A 19,487-nucleotide genomic window follows, 5' to 3' on the forward strand; every position below is an offset into this window, starting at 1 on the left:
TCATGTCATATTTCGTGACCCCACTTGAGGTTTTCTTGGCAAAGATACTGGAGTGGTTTGCCATTTCCTTCTCCAGCTCATTTTACAGATGAGAAACTGAGGCAAACAGAGTTAAGTGACTTGCCCAGAGTCACACAGCTATTGTCTGAGGCCAGATTTGAACTCAGGTAGATGAGTCTTCCTGACTCCAGGCCTGGAACTCAATGCCACCTAGCTGCCCCAATGAAATTACAGGTTTAGTTTAAAAAACAAAAACAAAACAAAACCCTCCAGTATTTATAAAAACTGGGAAAGAATGTGCTCTTGGGTGGGCGCGCGCGCACACACACACACACACACACACACACACACACAAATGGAATGGAAGAGAACACAACAATGCAATCCAATATAGAAGAGTTAGTGTGTGAGAAACCTAAAAAACAACAGTGGGGAACGGAAGTATCATTCAATAAAAACTGTAGGGAAAACTGGACGAATGGTGGAAAATGAGTTTTAGATCCATGCCTCACATCTCAAATCCAATTAAAAGTTTATGGTAGTATAATCAGTGTTGAGCACTGAAAAGAAGTTTCTAGATATAGATGATGACAGAAGAGCATGTTTATCAGATCTGCAGATATCACAAAGCTAGGAGGGATTAAGTCTTTGGATAACATAATTGGGATCCAAATAAAATCTTGAAGAGTGTGAGAGAGAGAGTGTGTGTGTGTGTGTGTGTGTGTGTGTGTAAAATGTACAAGGATAGGATGAGAAGACCTAAAAGCAGTTCAAGTGCAAAGAGTAGGAATTTTAGTAGACTTTTGAGACTTCAGTAGTCAACAATGCATTGCTTTCTAAAACAATGGTGATATTAAACTTCATTTAGTGTTATCCCAGCTGATAGTAATAACTTTCCTTCCTTTGAAATATCACAACCAGTCAAGTTAAACATTGATTAAATGCTTACTGTTTGCCCAGCATTGTGCTAAGTAAACTCAAGGGATACAAAGGAAGGCAAAAACGAAGCCTTCCCTTAGGGAGCTCACATTCTAATGCGGGAGACAACATGCAAACTATGTTCTTAGGAGATGTATTTACAATAAATGGAAGGTAACCTCAGAAAACAGTAGCATTGAGTAGGGACCTGGAAAGACTTTTCTCAGAAGGTAGGATGTTAGCTGAGACTTGAGGGAAGCCAGGAAAACCAGGAGATGAGGACGAGGAGGAAGAGCGTTCCAGACAGAGGACAACCAGTGAGACTTCTGAATTGGAAGCTGGAGTGTCTTGCGCAAAGAACAGCAATCAGTCCAGTGTTGCTGAATTGTAGAGTAGAGAGGGTGAGGTGCAAGACTGCAATGATAGCAAGGAGCTAGGCTGTGAGGGGCTTTAAAAAGCTGAGATGGTTTTATATCTGATCCTGAAAAGTAATAGGAAGCCACTAGAGTTTATTGAATAGGAGGGTGACATGGTCACAGAGCTGTGTTTGAAGTAGGAGTTGAATCTAGATCTCCATGATTTACTAATTATTTTTCCTTGCTCTTACACCATAGAAACCTTTTCAATCTAGAAACTCACTTTGTCCCTGGACTTCACACAATGGAAGTACCCTCCACCTCATGGTCTTTCCCTGTGATTATGGTTTCTCTCAGAATCTCCATTTTAAGAAGGATGGCCAGGACAGCCCTACCTTCATTCCTCTCCAGATTCTCTGGATTTTCTTTACCATGCTGGGTACCTTAATCTCTTGCCCCACAATCCCATACATTACTTTTACATGTTGAATATCACTTCCTTGAGGGTAGGGACTGCTTTTCTTTCTGCTAGTATTGGTATTTCTAGGACCAGGCCAGTGCCTGGCACTTAGTTAAGTGCTGAATAACTGTTGACTGAATGACTAAACATGCTGCTATATATGTATAAACACAGGTCAAATTCTACCGTACTGGATTTGCTGTAATAAGAAATCAGCACGAGTTCTTTTAACCATTATCTGCTCTCAGTTCCACCTCCAATTAGACAGCATGCGATGGGTGGGAGTCACTATTTAAACCTGGGTTTGAGGGATCTAAGGGCTAAGGGTTTATTTTCTTTGTATTTAGAAGGTTAGAGAAACATTGCAAATATTAGCAACAACTAACAATGCAAACTTAAGATTGTACCACAACACATTGTAGGTTTACTATGTTCTGAATAATGACATTTAAACACATTTCAATGAATTTAAGAGTTCACTGAAACATCAACTTCTTCTATAAAATTTTTACTGATAAATGGGGCCATGCCCCAGGTAACTAAGATTTAGTTACCTATGAATTGCCAGCCTACATAAGTGGGGGAGCTGCCACAGTGGGAATTCCTTGTATTAATAAAATCACACATCTGGGCTGATTTTGATAAATTTTCCTAAATTTGTAAAGGAGAAATTAACTAACTTGATTGTTTTTTAACTTTGAAGGGGACATAAATTCAAATGTATGAGAACTGAGTGGGGCAAAGGAACGGTGAGTTAATATGTGGTAATGACTGGCTTATCTTTCAAACACCTTTGTCCTATTGACTCCACTTAATTCATACAGCTCTTTAAGAAATGTAAGTTCCAAGCTCACTTTTTATCACTACTGACAGAGAATAAGCACTCAGTAAATGCATTTAAATTCATTAGATACAAATCCATTTTATAATCCCAGGATACACAGTATCCAATTATTTTTATGATGCTACAAGTATAAGCAACTAAGTACAATATTACAGTCTTAACAGCTGCTAAGACAAGTGTTTAAATTTTAAAATCTAGGACCCCATACTCATACATTATGAGCTTAGTTAAAATACATTTTTGTTGCCATTTTTTTCCTGATTATAAAGGTCTTGTTACAGTGTGTTCTTTCTAGACCACCCACTTCAGGATCCTACTGCATTCACGCCCATCAGAGGAATAATTTAGTTAAGACTTGCTTTCCTTCCTTTGCCATTTATATGTTTTATTTTCCCCCTAGTAACAAAAACAAGCGTTCAAGTGTTTTGCTACTCATAGTACACACTGTTTATGGAAAAATGGCTGGGTATTTCATAGAGAAAAGCTATAAGAAGAAAAACATGCCTGAAGTTTTAAACCTTTCTATAATGTTAATATTCTTCTGAAAACTGTTATCCTTTGATATGTTAAATGAAGACATTTAAAAGGATAACAATTATTAAAATTCAGTGTACTGTTAACTAAGTCATGATGTGGATCAATCAGTGGCCCTAAAACACTGACATTCAATTTTTTTTTAATTAAAATTTAAACTGAAATACTGGGGAAAACACTAGAGATAGTCACCATGGAACAGGTATTTTCCCCCCACAGTGAAGTCCAAATTTCCTGCACATCAAGGTAATTTGTGACATTTTCTAATTACTTCCCCAAAACTCCATTGAAAAAACTATTGCAGGGGTAGCTAAGTGTTGCAGTGGATAAAGTACCAGCTCTGGAGTCAGGAGGACCTGAGTTCAAATCCAGCCTCAGATACTTAACACTTACTAGCTGTGTGACCCTGAGCAAGCCACTTAACCCTGATTGCTTCACCAATAAAAAAAAAAAAAAGGAAGAAACTATTGCATCTTTTCTTTTTTAAATGTGCTTTTAAAATACATCATCCCACTCTTTGTAAGGAAATACTTAACCTATCAAAAACAGATGAACTTAGAGGGATCATGCTAAGAAGTAACTGTATTGGAAGATTTCACTCTCATAAAGAAGGAACTGGCTATTCCTGAAATGTGGAATCTTCTATTTACCTGGTAAGTGGGTCAAACAGAGCTCCACATTTTAAAAAATTATCACTTGATAAATGTTCTTGCCTTACAAGAGGAAATAAACCCTCAATTTATATCCTTGACTCATCTTGGGAACAAAACTAATGTACTGTTGTTTAATACAGTGACATAACCATATTTAAGAGATTTTACCAATAAAAAAATCATTGTGGTCATTAATTTATGAGGTACTCAAAGGGCAGAAGAAAGTTCCCACAAGGCACAGTATTAGTTCATGCCCAAATACCTATAAGTTCATTACTGGCATCATTAAGGGGCTGCATATTTATCCCCAAAACATACAATGGTTTTCTCTATGGTAGTTACTACTTGAGAGTATGATTTTTATCAAAGAAAGATAATCTGTATGACTCCTTTGCTGAAATACTATGAAACTTAATTCCAAAGAAGATTCATCAGACATTCTCTTCTGCAAACTAATTTTGCTTACTCACTTAAAGCCAGTTTAAGCTGATGAACCAAAACTTTAAGGCTGTCTTCATTTAACACACTGAAAGATAATTTTTCAGAAGAATATTAACATTATAGAAATGTTTAAAACTAAAACTTCAGGGTATGTTTTTTCTCCTCATAGCTTGAATCTGCATCTTACCCTAGAAGGGGTGGGGAGGGAAACAAGCACCACCTTATGTGTGAGAGGCACTTAAGTATTTGCTGGAATGGACTCAGTTAGGATTTGTACCCTGTGATCGAGACTTTTTTTTAAAGGTGTGTTACCAGATGCCTAGAGGAAGATCATAGGATTTAGGACCAGAAGGAATCCTAGAGGTCTTATGGGCCAATCCCATCATTTTAAGAGGTGAATGTTCAGTCCCAGAATGGTCTAGTGACTTGGTCTGCATATACAGCAGTAGTAGGCAGGACAGATGAGATACAAACCCAACTCTATATCTTGTGCTTGTCCCATAACATCATCCTCATCTGAAGAGATTCCTAGGAATGTAAAGTAGACAAAAAATTGTGAAAAAATGTTTAGTGGAGATGAAGTCCTTAGGAATAAGCATGGATGACATGCCCCACAGAAAAGAGGTAGAAAACAGATCCCTCAAATCGTTCTTGCTGATTTTGAAGACTCACGTACTTAGTCTAAACAAGTAAGGAAACATCAGATCACATCGAACACTAGGTTGAGTCTGTATTTAGCCAGGCTCTTTGGATGCACTGGTTTTCCAAAAATGCCTTGCATTAACCTAAGCTCCTGTGATGCATTAGCCCTATCAGAAAATGATTTCATTTAGTGGGAGGCATTTTCCTCCCAGCATGTGCTTCCAGAAGTCCTGATCAAGATACAACCTCCTGAGAATCCCTCCCCCCAAAAAGAGTGCTGCTGCTGCTTTTTCAAAATGCTAGAGGTCCCACTATTATAGGTTCTGCAGAGGTAGACAGAAAAGCAAGGCACAAGAAAAAGAACTAGTTCTGGGCAACTCTGGTGATCCCAAAGCCTTTCAGCTCTTTGGTAGGAAGCAAAAGGATAGATATATGTAAAAGCAACTGTTGTACAAACTCCCTCCCACCATGCTCTTCCACATTACTACAAAGACGGCGGTTCTGCTATAAATTCCAAGTTCATTACCCATAAGGTCCATGAGCTGACGAGACCTCACAGGTCATCTAGTTCAACCCCCTCACTTTGCAAATGAGTAAACTGAGGCTCACAGAGGTTGTGACTTGTCCAAGTTCACACAGGTTGGCAGTGGTGGGACTGGAACTCAGATTTCTTGATGCCTGTCGGTTCTTTCTACTATACAACACTGTCCCTTTTGGTATTTTTTTTTAATCCCCCGGTGTAGCACCCTTGTTTCCAAAAGGGGAAAAGTCCAAATACAGTTAAGCATTTAAACCATAAAACTACTTCATAAGTAGATCCCAAATGTCTTTATACTCTAGTCTGCACCAAATGGGTATAATTATTTTCCCCAAATTCTAGCTAATTACAAGCCCTGATATACCTGTATGCCTCTCCCCTAACACACATGAGAATCTCACTGACTTTATATGGTAACAGGAAATAATGTACACAGGAGAGAAAAACCTGGTGCCTTGATTTTCTCCCCCCTCCCATCTACCTTGATTTTCCCCAGAAATCAGTCAGTACAAGTGCTTAAACCATTGGAAGCACTCAATACTTTCTGTTTTTGCAAGTCTAAGGCAAAACATAATGCTTGGTGTATGCTGTAGAAGAGAAGCGTTTCCTCTTCCTTTGTGCAGTACTCTCCCCGATACAGAGAGCTCCTCACAGAGGGATTGCATTGAGCTAACAGAATCTGGATACCAATGTCTGCATAATCTTTGCGAACTTCTTTGAGTGTCTGGATTCCTGCTGTATCTAAAAATTGCAAGGCACTGCAGTCAATCACTATGGTATGGAGCTCTAGGGGCTCACAAGAGAGGTTCATGGAAACTTCATCTTGACAGCCACTGAAAGTCACCATTTTCTCTTTGAGCTTTCTCTTTGCTGCCTTCTTCCGTGCTGCTTTCACTAACACTGGGCTGACAGTCTTCTTGTACAAGGCAGATTTAAAAGATTCTTTGTTGATGTAATAGAGGGGAGCTACAAAACGGAAAATCTTAATTCCTGGTTCAGTCTGAAGGTTCTTGTAGGCACACATGGACTCATAGATTTCAGACTCTTCCACGTTACCAAGTATAGGAGCTTCTGGTTTCTGAGTACGAAGGATGACACAAAACATAGAAAAGCAGACCCCAATAAGCAGACCAATTTCAGTACTTATCAGTGCAGAGGACAGCATAGTAATGAACCAAATAACTGTATCCATTTTACTAAGCCTCCACATCTTGGGCAAATCACCAAACTTTCGAAGAGCTCCCCGAAGATTTACAATGGTTATCACTCCAAGGACACATTTTTGTAGGGAGTAGAATAAAGGTGCTATTACAAGGAGGACCAATAAAAGAACCAGTGCTGTCACCACACTAGAAACTTGAGTCTGACAGCCTGTCGACTCTTTGACTAAGGTCTTGGCAAGAGCTGCACTAGTTGTGAAGCAGTGAAAGAAGGCAGGGATGATATTACAAAAACCAATGGCATACATTTCCTGATTGGCCTTGACTATGTAGCCGTGCTTCTTGGCAAACATCTCTGACAGTGACACAGTGATAGCAAAACCAATGATAGAAATAGCTATCGCATCAATTGCCACGTTAGGAATCAAGTTCCAATCTGGTGCTTTAGGAGGCAGGAACCCAGTAGGAATGTGTCCAGATATACTAGAGCCATAATTCTCATTCAATTTTCCAAAATGAGATGCCAGTGTAGCTGCTACAACTACTATCAGTTCGGTGGGAATTGGTGCCTTAAGCTTGGATTTGAAGTGTTCGTTGAGTTCTTTGGTTGGCACAAGGACAAGAAGGCACAGAAGGCTAGTAATGAGGTCACAGAGATTGGTCTTATGAATGTTTTTGAAGATATTTATCCAGGTAGCGATGAGAGAGCCCACACCACTACTTCGAGGGATTTTTAGTCCTAGAAGATACTTGGCCTGAGAAGTAAGGATGGTAAAGGAGGTACCAGTGACAAATCCACTCAGCAAGGCATCAGACAGGTAGATGGAGACAAAGCCCACTTGAAACAGGCCCATCGCTATCTGAAAGGAATCACATAAGAGGTTAGACATGTGCAGACCTTTCTCAAATGGAAAGGAATGCTTGTAAATCTTATAATTCTGCCTTTCTTTTCTGTCATTTGTCTTAGATATCCTTCTTCAGTACTTAAGGAGTTGTGATTTTGTTGGTATGGGTACTTCCTCCACCAACACAGATTGCAACTTAGTAAATTGTCCTTGAAAGTTAAGGCCAAAAAAAGAAAACGAAAGGAAAAAAATCAACTGTTGTTTATCTGCTAATGAATTTTTCTGAACTTAAGCTGGTCTCCCAAAGACAGACAATAGGCCATTGCAGGACCCAGACTAGAAACTTTTCTAGCTTTGGTATGACCTGGCAGCGTATGTAATTCTTGTGCTGGAATAGTTTATAAAACACAGGATCAACTGTATGCCACAACAGGGCATCTCCACAGGATTTAAATAGAAGTCCTACTAATTTTCAAAATTAATTGGACTTTGTCACCTCTGAGGTTTTCCTATCTTTATTCTTTCTCTTTCTTCCTTATCCTTTCTCTTCACAGAGATAACCCTATTGAGATAGATATCAAGGGAAGGCAGAAACAGACCCCAGGACTTGCCATCCTCCCCCTACTTTGGTTCTTCCCCAGCACCAAACAAAACAAGTTACTTATATCACTGTTAACTATCACCCTTTATAACTCAATTTATATAACTTATTTTTAAGCTTCCTAAGTGTTTTGCTCATATTTTATGAGGAGATGGTACAAGTATTACTACTCCTATTTTATAGATAAGGAAACTGAGGCTCAAAGAATAGAAAAGGCTTGATCACAATCACAGGGAAATGGGGGGGGAGGGGGAGGAGGGAATAAGAATTTACATAGTGTCTACTATGTGCCAGGCACTGTGCTAAGTGCTTTATAAATATTATCTCACTTGATCCTCACAATAATCCTGTGAAGTGGGTGCTGTTATTTTACAGTTGAGGAAACTGAAGAAGACAGAAATTAAGTGACTTGCCCAAGATTACACAACTAGTAAGTGTCTGAGCCAGATTTGAACTCAGGTCTTCTGGTTCCAGGTCTAGTGCTCTATCCACTAAGCCACCTAGCTGAGCTAGGAGAGCTAGTAAAAGTAGTAAAGCTAGAACTCAAACTAGGTCTTTTCAATTCTAAATCTACTGTCCATTTCACTATGCTGTCTCTCTAGCCCCTGACATCTCCAGATACTTGAGAGAAAATCAAGATTTAGAGAATTCCTGATATAAACTAGCAAGGCCATTATGATAATTAGGGGAATCCAGGAGACTCTAAGAAGTCACCAAGAAAAAAGTTCCCTTGTGGGGCTTACTGCCCTGGAGTCAGGAGGACCTAAGTTCAAATCCGACCACAGACACTTACTAGCTGTGTGACCCTGGGCAAGTCACTTAACCCCAATTGCCTTCCCCTTCCCACAAAAAAAAAAAATTCCCCTTCTAAATCCCAGATGGGTTCTTTGCCAGATGTCATCTACAAAGGTTAATCTACATTAATATAAATGTCAGTTTAAAATCAAATTTTGAATTGAAATTAACTTTGTAAAATTACAAAATCACCTTAAGTTAAAACTTAAAACCATCTTTGTTCATGTTGTACTAATCAAGTATTGTTAACAAAAGAGAATCAGTGATTTTCAAAGGTATTGAAAGAGGATCTTGTTGGAAAATTATAATTATGCCTAACACATATACAATAAAGTAATATCATGTGGCCTAAAAAAACTCCGTTTTAGTCTTTACATAATTAAAAGGGAATCATATGAAAGAGACATTTGAAGTATTCTGTTTGGCGTTAGAGGACAAAGTGAGGACCAACAGAAACACAGTTTGTTACAATAGAAAGAAAAGTTCAAAAGCAGAATGGGCTATCTTAGGAAACGGTGAATTCTCGGTCACTAGAGCTCTCTCCAAAGTTTGGACAACCACTTATAAGGGATTGTGCCGAGAGGATTCAAGTTTCTGGTAAGAATTAGGCTAAATGATCCCTGATATCCCTTAAAAGGGTAAGATTTTATGATCCCATGAAGTGGAATTAACTGAGTTTTATGAGATCTTAGAATTTAAAGCTGGAAGAGACCTAAAAATATATATATAGTCCAATTGCCTCATTTTCCAAATGAGGAAAAGTGAGGAGTAGAGAGGGAAAGTAACATGCCTAAGGTCAGATAAATTGCAGAGATGTGATCTAAACTCTGTAGTGCTAAATCATATTCTAAATCAAGTGATTTTTCTCGCTATGTCACCTATGACATGTACTTTAAAAATGTGGTTTCAACGGGGGGTGGGGGGGGTGGGGGGGTGGAGGTGCGAGGAAATCCAAGAAGTGTGGTAACTGCTACTTTAGTGGATATGTGATTTTGTTGGTGTTGGTCCTCTCTTCAGTAGTACAAAAGTACTAACCTCTCACACCTTTCACATGCAATTCTTGTCCATGTTTTCCCATAAATCCACCATACTGAATTTACCCAACATGTTGGAGGCCATCTTCTTGTTCTTTCAATATCTCAGGGATATCACTGCACCATTTGAGCTTACCATCTGTCATTCTCAACATGAGATTGACCCACCACCTTTTCCAGTCTATACACTTAATAGGGTTTTTTGTGCACCAAAGTCATCAGTGGTAATATGACTATTTACAAACCCACTAAAACTTTCCACTTCAGGAACAATGATTTTTCCTATTTCCAGAGCATTTGATACATCAGCACCTCCTCAAGATGATCAATTAGAGATCACAAGACAATGTGAGATAACAATGAACAATAAGTTAAATTCTGGCAAATACAAACTCATAAAGCAAAGGATTATTTTTTTAAATGACAGCAGCTTACATTTGTATAATGCTCTACAATTATAAGGAGTTTTCTAGACATAATGACTCACAGTAAATTATTATTTTTGCCAAGAGCCTGTTTGTTCTACCATTTCTTACCTGATAAACTCCAGCTATGAAAGTTACTGTTGTGCCAACAGTAATTGCGTAGCAGCTTCTATCACAGATTTGTCCTGAGGTTTGGTTCACAGCTGGAGTGATGACACTTTCATTTATGTGATTAAAAAGGTCAGGTTGAGCTGTATATTCCATCCCATAGCCAGCTTTGTGTACCTCCCGTTCCACCACTTCACCAATCATGAGGCACAACACTCCAAAAATACCCACTGAGATGTGTCTGGATGTGCCAAATAAGAAATAAATTATTGCAGCAAAAAAAGAAGTATACAGACCATATACAGGCTCTTGGCCTGCCAGAAGGGAATATGCAATGGACTGTGGGACTAATAAGATGCCTACAATCAAACCAGACATTATATCTCCAAGGAGGCATTTTTTCAGGTCATACTTAGGGAGCCATTGCAAGACTGGCATGAACCCAAAAATCCAGTTTTTGGCTTTGGCTGGGCTACAGCAGCAATTCTTCTTCAACTGTTTGATCACATATCCTTTAAAGTCAGTATTCTTTTTCTCCTGAGGCTCCAGAAGGATTCTACAGTAATGACGGTCATCACCTTTAGCAAGGTCACTGGATGAACTGACATACTGATCTTCTTCTTTGTCTGACATTTCTAGAGATGAGTCCTTCAGATTCCTAATATAAAAGGAATAATAATATTAACCAAGAAAGCATTTATGCACAATTAAGCATTTCAATTCAATTCGACAGATCTTTACTAAGCACTTACTATGTGCAAAGCATGAGCTAGGTATTGGCCTACAGAGACAAAAGCAAGACAGCCTCTGCAGTCAGGGAGCTTACAGTCTACTGGGGAGACAGAACACACACACAAATAAAGTATACACAAAAAAGAACTCTGAACAATACCATGACCAACAATAATTCCAAAAGATTGACGATGAATGTCTCTCAAATGTCCGTAGGTGTAGAACAGAGCATAAATCTCCAGACAGGACCACAACCTAAATTTGTTTTGTTTAACTATGCTTTTCTTACAAGAGAGAGCTTTTATTCAGCAGTATGGTAGTGATACTGATTGGAAAAAGGGGAAGAAAGGAAAAAAGACACCAATAAACATTTTTAAAATGTACAGGAAAGAGAATGGGGTTCAAAGAGGGACACAGATTAATAGGATATACTGGATATGGAATAACAAGTTATTGCTGTATAAAATTTAATGTATGTTAAAATATTAAAGCTGTATGTAATGAATTTGTGGTTTTATGTACAAGTTGCATTTTCTGGCCTTATTTAGTGTGGAATGTTCATGTTTGTGTCCATACCCTTTTACCCAGCAATACCACTACTAGATATGTACCCCAAAGAAATCAAAGAAAGAGGAAAAGGGTTGATATGTATGAAAATGTTTATAGCAGCTCTTTTAGTAGTGGCAAAGAACTTTAAACTGAGGGGTGCTTCTCAACTGGGGAATTGCTAAGAAACAATTATGGTTTATGAAAGTAATGAAATATGATTATGCTATTGGAAATGAAGTGGCTAGTTTCACTAACACCTAGGAAGACTCATTTGAACTGATACAGAGTGAAATAAGCAGAACTAGTAGAACAATTTATACAATAACAATAATATTATAAAGGTAAACAACTTTTAATGATGTAAGAACTCTGATCAATGCAATGAACAACCACAATTCCAGAGGGATCATGATGAAAAGTGATACCCACCTCTAGACAGTCAGTCACTGTCAATAAACATTTATTAAGTGTTAAGTGCCTGCTATATGCCAGGCACTGTGCTGATACACAGAAAGACAAAAGACTATCTGGACAGTCCCTGTCCAAATTCACAATGTAATGGGGGACACAGCATGCAAACAGCTATACACAAACAAGCTACTTCAGGATAAATAGGAATAATCAGTACAGGAAGGGTACTAGAATTAAAAGGGATTGGGGAAAAGCTTCTTATGGAAGATGAGATATTAGCTAGACTTAGCCAGGGAAGCCAGGAGGTGGAAATGGGAAGGGAAAGCATTCCATACATGAGGGACAGCTAGTAAAAATGCCCAGAGTTGGGAGATGGAACCAACGTCTTGTTCAAGGAACATTAGAGAGACCAGGGTCCTTGGATCAAGGAGTAAGCTGTAGTGGGGTGGAAGGTATAAGGAGACTGGAAAGCTGAAGGGAGGGGCACTAGGTTATAAACGGCTTTGAATACCAAAGGATTTTATACTTGATCTTGGAGGTGATAGGAAGCCACTGGAGTTTTTTTGAGTAGAGGAATGACATGGTTGAACCTGAGTTTTAGGAAAAGAGAGGGTTAGCGATCAGGGCACAGATTGAAACATATTTTTGGGATATGTCCAATGTAGGAATGTGTTTTGTCTGACTATGCATACTTGTATCAAGGGTTTTGTCTTTCTTTTTCAGGGGGTGGGGAGGAGGTAGAAGAGAGAACAGGTATATTTTTGTTAATAAAAAATAAATTAATTTATTTAAAAAAAAGAAATATTTGTTGATGATTTTCTGGTACACACACACACACACACACACACACACACACAGAGACTGGGAGGTAGAAGGGAATGTTAATAACCAGAGAGGTCTTTTATAAGAGGTGGCATTGGGGCAGCTAGGTAGGGAAGTGGATAGAGCAACAGCCCTGAAGTCAGGAGGATCTGAGTTCAAATCTGACCTCAGACCAAACACTTGACCCTTACTAGCTGTGTGACCACGGGCTTAACTCCAATTGCCTAAAAATAAAAAAAATTTAAAAATAAATAAATAAAAATAAAAATATAAGAAGAGCTTTGAAGGAAGATGTCACAAAAAGTTGGACATGACTGAAATGTAACAACAAGGATTTTGAGAGATGGAGGTGAGGAGGGAGAGCATTTCCAAGCATGGAATTTACCCATGCAAAAGCAAGGACAGGGAAAGATGGAATATTGTATACAAAGAACAGTAAATAGGCCAGTTCAGTAGGAATAATACCAAATCAATCTGAAAAGATAAGACTGGGGCCAGATTATAAATGAATGAAAATACATTTATTAAGTACTTACTATGTATTAAGAACTGTTCTAAGCAGTAAGAATATCAATAGAAAAAACAGGAGAGTCCTCTTCTCAAGGTGCTCACACTCTAATTGGAAGAAACAACACATAAAAGAGAGTTCAGTTGCTGGGCAGACAGAAATGTCCAAAAGTTCTAAGGGTATATCAGAGGGCTGATTGATGGGCAAGGCCTAAGGACCTTTAGATCACACAGTTAAGTCAAATTAGTACTAGATGACTGCAGGGAATAGAGGCAGGGCAGATGGTAAGGAAAATTGTGGACTATTCCTAACTGTTCCTGGTGAAAATGGTTCTTCCTGCTAGAAGAGTTCTAGGATGGCCCTGGGCCAAGGGAAGGGACAAAGAAGTTTCCCCTAGTGGTGGCAGGTCTTCCCAGCCCCTGACTGACTAAAATGCCAGAGTTGGATTCATGTTTTGTTCTAGAGGCAATAAACTCTAGAATAGCCCCTATTAGAACTTTTTTAGTGGGGAAGTGGCATGGTCAGTGCCATGCTTTAGAAATACTGATTTGGCAGCTATGTGGAAAATAAATTGAAGAGGGGAAAAACCGGAAGCTGGGAGGCCAATTAGGAGACTATTTCAATAGTCAAGGTGAGGGTGGTGGCTGTGTTGAGTGAAGAGAGGGGAAGATGTAAGAGATGTTATGAAGGTAAAATTAACAAGCTTGGCAATTGATGGAATGGAGGAGGGGAGAATTTCTCATCATTATTCTCATCAAGGCTATAAAGAAACTGGGTGAATTTTATAGAAAATAACCCTATTTTTCCTGGTCATTATAAGAAACCAGAACTGGCCCTTTCCCTTGGCTCAGGACTGTCCCAGAACCCATTCAACAGGAAGATCCACTGTCCCCAGGAGTGTCCTTACCCCTATATGTTCCCTTCTCACCTCCCTCCCCTCACAGAATCCAAGAAGGGTGCCTTCCCTTCTCTCTCCAGCCCCCAAACCATGGACCTTGGCATGCCTTAGATGAGATGGGAGTCAACTTTAACCCTTAATGGTATTACAGAGGTCCACCAGCCCTTACCTGCTACTGTAGCACCCCCCCCCCCCTTTAAAATAAAGTTTTATTAATACCTTGTTTTTCCCTGGCTAAAACTTCTCCCAGTATCTCTCCCCTCTCTGTCCCCTCCCCAGAAAGCCATCCTATACAAAAAGTATTTTTTTAAAGACAACAAAATAAAATCAGCAAAACTGAAAAGTACTATCAAAAACATCTGAAAACATATGTAGAAAAGCCCACTCATGGACCTACCACCTCTGCAAAACAACAGAGTGGCAGTGTCTTCTCATATCTCTTTTTTGAGACCGTTCTTTTTGATTTTCCAATACTCACTTTGGATTATTTTGTGGTTGTTTTGTTTTTCTTTTTCCATTTATGTACATAGTCACATACTGTTTCCTTAGCTCTGCTTACTTCACTCTGCTTCAATTCATACAGGTCTTTTCATGCTTCTTTTATTCACCATATTCATCATTTCTTACAGCACAGTAATATTCCATTACATTTATGTATTACAATTTGGTTAGCCATTCTCCAGCATCTACTTTATTTCTAATGCTTTGCCATCACAAAAAGTGCTGCTTTAAATATTTTGGTATATATGGAGGTTTTCTTATTAGTGACCTCCTTAGGCTACAAACCTAATAATGAATGCCTGATTCAAAAGGTATGAACATTTTAGTCACTTAATTTGCATAATTCCAGATTGCTTTCCAAAATGGTTGTACAGATGCACAACTCCACTAACAATGTATTAGTGTATCTATCTACCCCCAAGGCCTCCAACATGACTAGTCCTATCCTGTTGCTTCAAATCTAAGATTTGCTGAAATGAGTTTGGATTGGGGGATGTTTAGGAGGGGAAGCTAACCTATCTATGGGTGGGAACTTTGATATAAAGCAGGGCTATTCCACATTGGGATGAGGGGAGCAGAGAAGGCTATGGATACCCAAAGAAAATATAAGGGCAGAGGACAGGGGACAGGGATGGGGGGCCAGTAAGCAGGAAGGCACCAAAGACACCTTGTTCTACTTGGCAGTTTGCTTTGGACTCCACTGGGTGTGCCACTGGCAAATCATCTGCCAGTAAGTACTTAAAAAATACTTGTTGACTAACTTACTGAAGCAACCTTATGGGAGTCACCCTGACCTCCCTTTCGAGGGTTCAGGAGTTCCCAAATTGCAGCCTTCCAGCAGCTCTAATCTGATCTTCACTAGACAGAAAAGAAGCTCCCTAGTCTGTCTACTGCAGAGCAACCACCCTAATAACTATAGGGTCAAAGGGACTTTTCCCCAGTCTTACGTCAAGCCCAGGTAAACTGGAAATAAAAAATAAAATAAATGAAAGTAGCAGAGTTAAGTACAAAGTACACATTCGCAATAATCTCAGGGCCCTATGTGTTCTCTTCTGTGTAGCTTCTGTGTACCTTTGGTGTTTCTCTTCCTCTTTTTACAACCCTCTTGGACCTGAATCTGATAGATTCATCTTAGGTCCCTGGAACTACCTGGCTGCTTACTCTTCTCCCAGGCAATTCTCCTTCCCTTCCACCACTCTTCTCCTCTTAGTCCTACAATGATTTTCTAAAATTTGATCTCCCTGTTTATACAAGGTGGGTCTCCTACCTATCCAGGGCCAGGCTGGCAGGCAGGCAAGTCAACATAAATAGATCATTAGCATCCAGGCACTAAAACAAAGTCTTTTAAATTTACTTCCTGACAAGCATCCGGGCTCTCTCGTGAACTGATCAGTTATATTGCCACAGGCACAGTCATTTAATAATAGGAGGCACAGGATATGATAGAGGAAGCACAGGACTGGGGTTAGGGAGTGGGAACACGAAAAACCCTACCACTAACTGGCCATGTGACCTTGGGCCACGGTTTCCTTATCTATAAAACAGAGGGGGAGGGAGAGAACAAGAATTATTTCTTGCTCTGAGATTCTGTGATTATATCACACCGAGTCCCATGTGAAGGCACCAAAGGCCAGGCCTCTCCCAGCCTCCTGAAAGACGAGTGATGCTGTTCTTCTGAAGTCTTTTCCAGCTCTGGAGCTAGGACTCTGTGATCCTTCATAACACAAGAGTCTTCATATCCCGGGGAGTAGAAAAGGACCCCAAGGGAGGCCCTGAGTTGACAAGAGGCTACAAGAAGTTCCCTCTCCTGAAAAATAATTCCATAGCACATTCCTTTGTCTTCTTTTAACATGAGTAGCACGACATAGGAGATGGAATGGTGGACTTAGGATCAGGAGACATAGTTTCTAATCCTATTTCAAACACAGCTGTGTCCATGGGCAAGTCACAAAACCTCTCAAAACCTCAGTCTCATCATTTGCAAAAGTATTCTCATAATGCTTATATTACCTACCTTACATGACTGTTGTGAAGAAAACACACAGTCAACTTATACACAAACACGAGTTTTAAAATCCAATTACTTTCAGTAAGGAACAACTCTAACACACTCATGTGCGTCTTAATATGAATTTGTTATCCAACAATCTTGTTGCTTCAAACAGGAGATTTGCTGAAATTTTGATTGAGGGGTGGATGGAAGGGGAAGCTAACCTACGGGGGTGGGAAGTTTGAGGTACAGCAAGGCTGAATAGGACTCCGCTGGGATGAGGAGAGTTGAGAAGGCTCTGGATACCCAAAAGGAAATACAAGGGCAGAGGGCAGGGACACGGGAGGGCTAGTAAGTAGGAAGGCACCAAAGACACCTTGTTCTACTTGGCAGTTTGCTTTGGATACTGGTGGGTGTGCTACTAGCAAATCATCTGCCAGAGGGCAGTTACCACACCTGGTCGACTGCATAAACGTGAAACAGGGCACAAAGTAAGCTGAAATATTGGCCGTAGTCTTTAACTGGTGGCAAAATGTTAAAAAGGTCCAACTCTATAAGTACTATTTGCTGGCCACAAGTTGCTTATTATTTAGTTGGGCAAATAAGACATTAGTGTGAACCAATTAGATAATAACACATTATGTAATTTTTTTATGTGCAGCATAGACAGAAAATAAAAACAGGAGAATCTAGAAAAGGGGAAGACCTATATGACTAGAAATCAGGACAAATGGTTTCCTAAATGAGATGGGGCTTAAAAGGGAAAACAGATTATCTGCTATTTTGGATCATTCACTGCTCTCCACATCAACAGGGAAAACCTAAAGCTAACTACACATGAAAAATAAAAAATAGCAAGCTTCTTGCCCTTTTTAGATTGGTGAGAAGGCAAATAGTCTGCCGTGTATGAAACCCTGGATTAACAAACATAGTACTAGGAGGTTAAATGTTCTGATGGTTACCTATAGCTATGACCATTATAATACAAAAACTATTAAATAAAAAGATCCCCAAACAGAGCAACTAGCCAAGAATGTACTTTTCTTGGCAATAAAAGTTGCAAAGCTGGTTTGTTAAATAAGGAACACAAACAGAATATACAGAATAAAAAAATCTAATTTTCTCTTACTGGCTAGTATCTATCACAGAAATACAATGTGGTTAAAAAAAAAGTTTCAAGGTAGCCATCTTTCTCTGTAATACAATGCAATAAGTAAGTAATGAACGTTTGATTCAATTATCAAGAATTCAGATAATTTATCAGAAGTATCTATAAAATATCACTGGAGTACCTGACTGAATAAAAAGTTCCAAGAACCCCAGGATCTTTTGAATGGTATGTGATATGAAGGGAGATGGATAAATTCTACATAATTATAATTATCTGAGTAAGTAATATTCTGAACAAAATTCTAAGACAGTTCCTAAACACAACAGTGATAAGGAGTTAGACTGGGCTCTAACCATGTGACTGGCTCTTCTTTCTTCCCATTTTCTACACCTACCCGAGAACTAAAATTTATTGGGTAAGGAAGAAATCTCACTTTTCTTCTTGGGATTCTTGTGCAGAATTTTCACTTGTGCTCAGCCTTTAACGATGTGGATGATTCCTTGCCCAGGGACATGTAGGTGACTTCTCTTTCCCTGTTGCAAGGATAAAGAGAAAAGATCTAGAATTAAGATGTGTACTCTGTGGGGTTTTTTTAAAGATAGTTTTCATTTTAAACCTTCATTTAATATACAGAGCAGAAACTATTACCTTTTGCTGGCTGATTCTTGAAATTGGTCTGGATTTTCTACAATAAAATTCCAATTTTTTTAAAAAAAATCAAAGTGAAATAGTGTAACTTGAATCCATTACCTGGGGAATTACAAGTAGGTATAGTCATATAATTACTAAAAACTTGCACAATTACTTGATCATTAATATTGTTTTAACTGATTTTTCAGTGGACTGATTTCATCTGAATACCCTTTATCAATCTCATCTAGAAAACAGAAGGCTGAGCAGCACTTGAATTACAAACTACTTGGTTCCACTGATCTGGTCTGAATATAGGCAGAGACAAAAGTTCAGGATCCTTAAGCTTTAAATTCTCAACCAAGATTTCTACTTCTCAACCTCTGCTCTACTTGTGATTCCTAACAATAAACTTGAAATGTATGCCTTTTCTTCTACACATAAGCACAATCCAATGAACCCTCAGCTACTTAAAGGACAGACTTCCAAACCCATTTACCTTGGGCAAATCCCTTTCCCCTCTGGGCCTCAGTCTTCTCATTTATAAAAAGAAGGGTTTGGACTAGACAATCTCAAAGTGCCCCTTCCAGAACTATAATTCTAAGTATGGGAAGAAAGGTGCTAGACTTCTGGGAAATGCAAAGAGCTGAAGAGTCAGAAAAGATACTTGATATAGTATGACTGGTCAGTTTTCTGCAGAGAGGTAAAGAATCACCTCTGATGATAGAGATATCCTTTTCGTTTCCAAAAAATAAAAGCGAGAAATGAAAGGAAACAAAAGTGGTGAAAAGCTGAGAGGAGGAGAGTGGAAGGCAGGAGAAAGGAGAATATGTAGAAATCAAAAGTCTGGAGTGTAGTATTAAGTAGCAATACAGATGAAAACCAGTGATCACAAAGAAGCAAAGAACTGCTCTGTACTCTGATTGGAACAAAGCCCTTCCTACTTCAAAGTCCAAAGAGCAGAGCTCCTGAAGCATTAAG

At 39.0% G+C, this 19,487-nt stretch overlaps 1 protein-coding gene across 3 annotated transcripts in view; it reads right to left on the minus strand.

The window, feature by feature from the left end:
- Positions 1 to 3,542: 3,542 nt before the first annotated feature.
- The window catches only part of SLC26A2 (solute carrier family 26 member 2), a 32,793-nt gene continuing 16,848 nt past the window's right edge, over positions 3,543 to 19,487 (minus strand). Inside the window, exons 2-5 of one of the 3 annotated variants that reach the window (XM_027842029.1) lie at positions 18,310 to 18,409; positions 13,405 to 13,483; positions 10,358 to 11,012; positions 3,543 to 7,406 (exon numbers count right to left, since the gene is read on the minus strand). In XM_027842029.1, coding sequence (XP_027697830.1) covers positions 5,886 to 7,406; positions 10,358 to 10,987 — 2,151 coding nt within the window. In that variant the 5' untranslated portion in view covers positions 10,988 to 11,012; positions 13,405 to 13,483; positions 18,310 to 18,409 and the 3' untranslated portion in view covers positions 3,543 to 5,885. Of the gene's footprint in view, positions 7,407 to 10,357; positions 11,013 to 13,404; positions 13,484 to 18,270; positions 18,410 to 19,487 lie in introns of all 3 variants that reach the window. The other 2 variants (XM_027842030.1, XM_027842031.1) reach the window with 2 other exon arrangements.

Source organism: Vombatus ursinus, unplaced genomic scaffold, assembly GCF_900497805.2.
Source record: "Vombatus ursinus unplaced genomic scaffold, bare-nosed wombat genome assembly UNPS02014863.1, whole genome shotgun sequence".
Lineage (NCBI taxonomy): Eukaryota > Metazoa > Chordata > Mammalia > Diprotodontia > Vombatidae > Vombatus > Vombatus ursinus.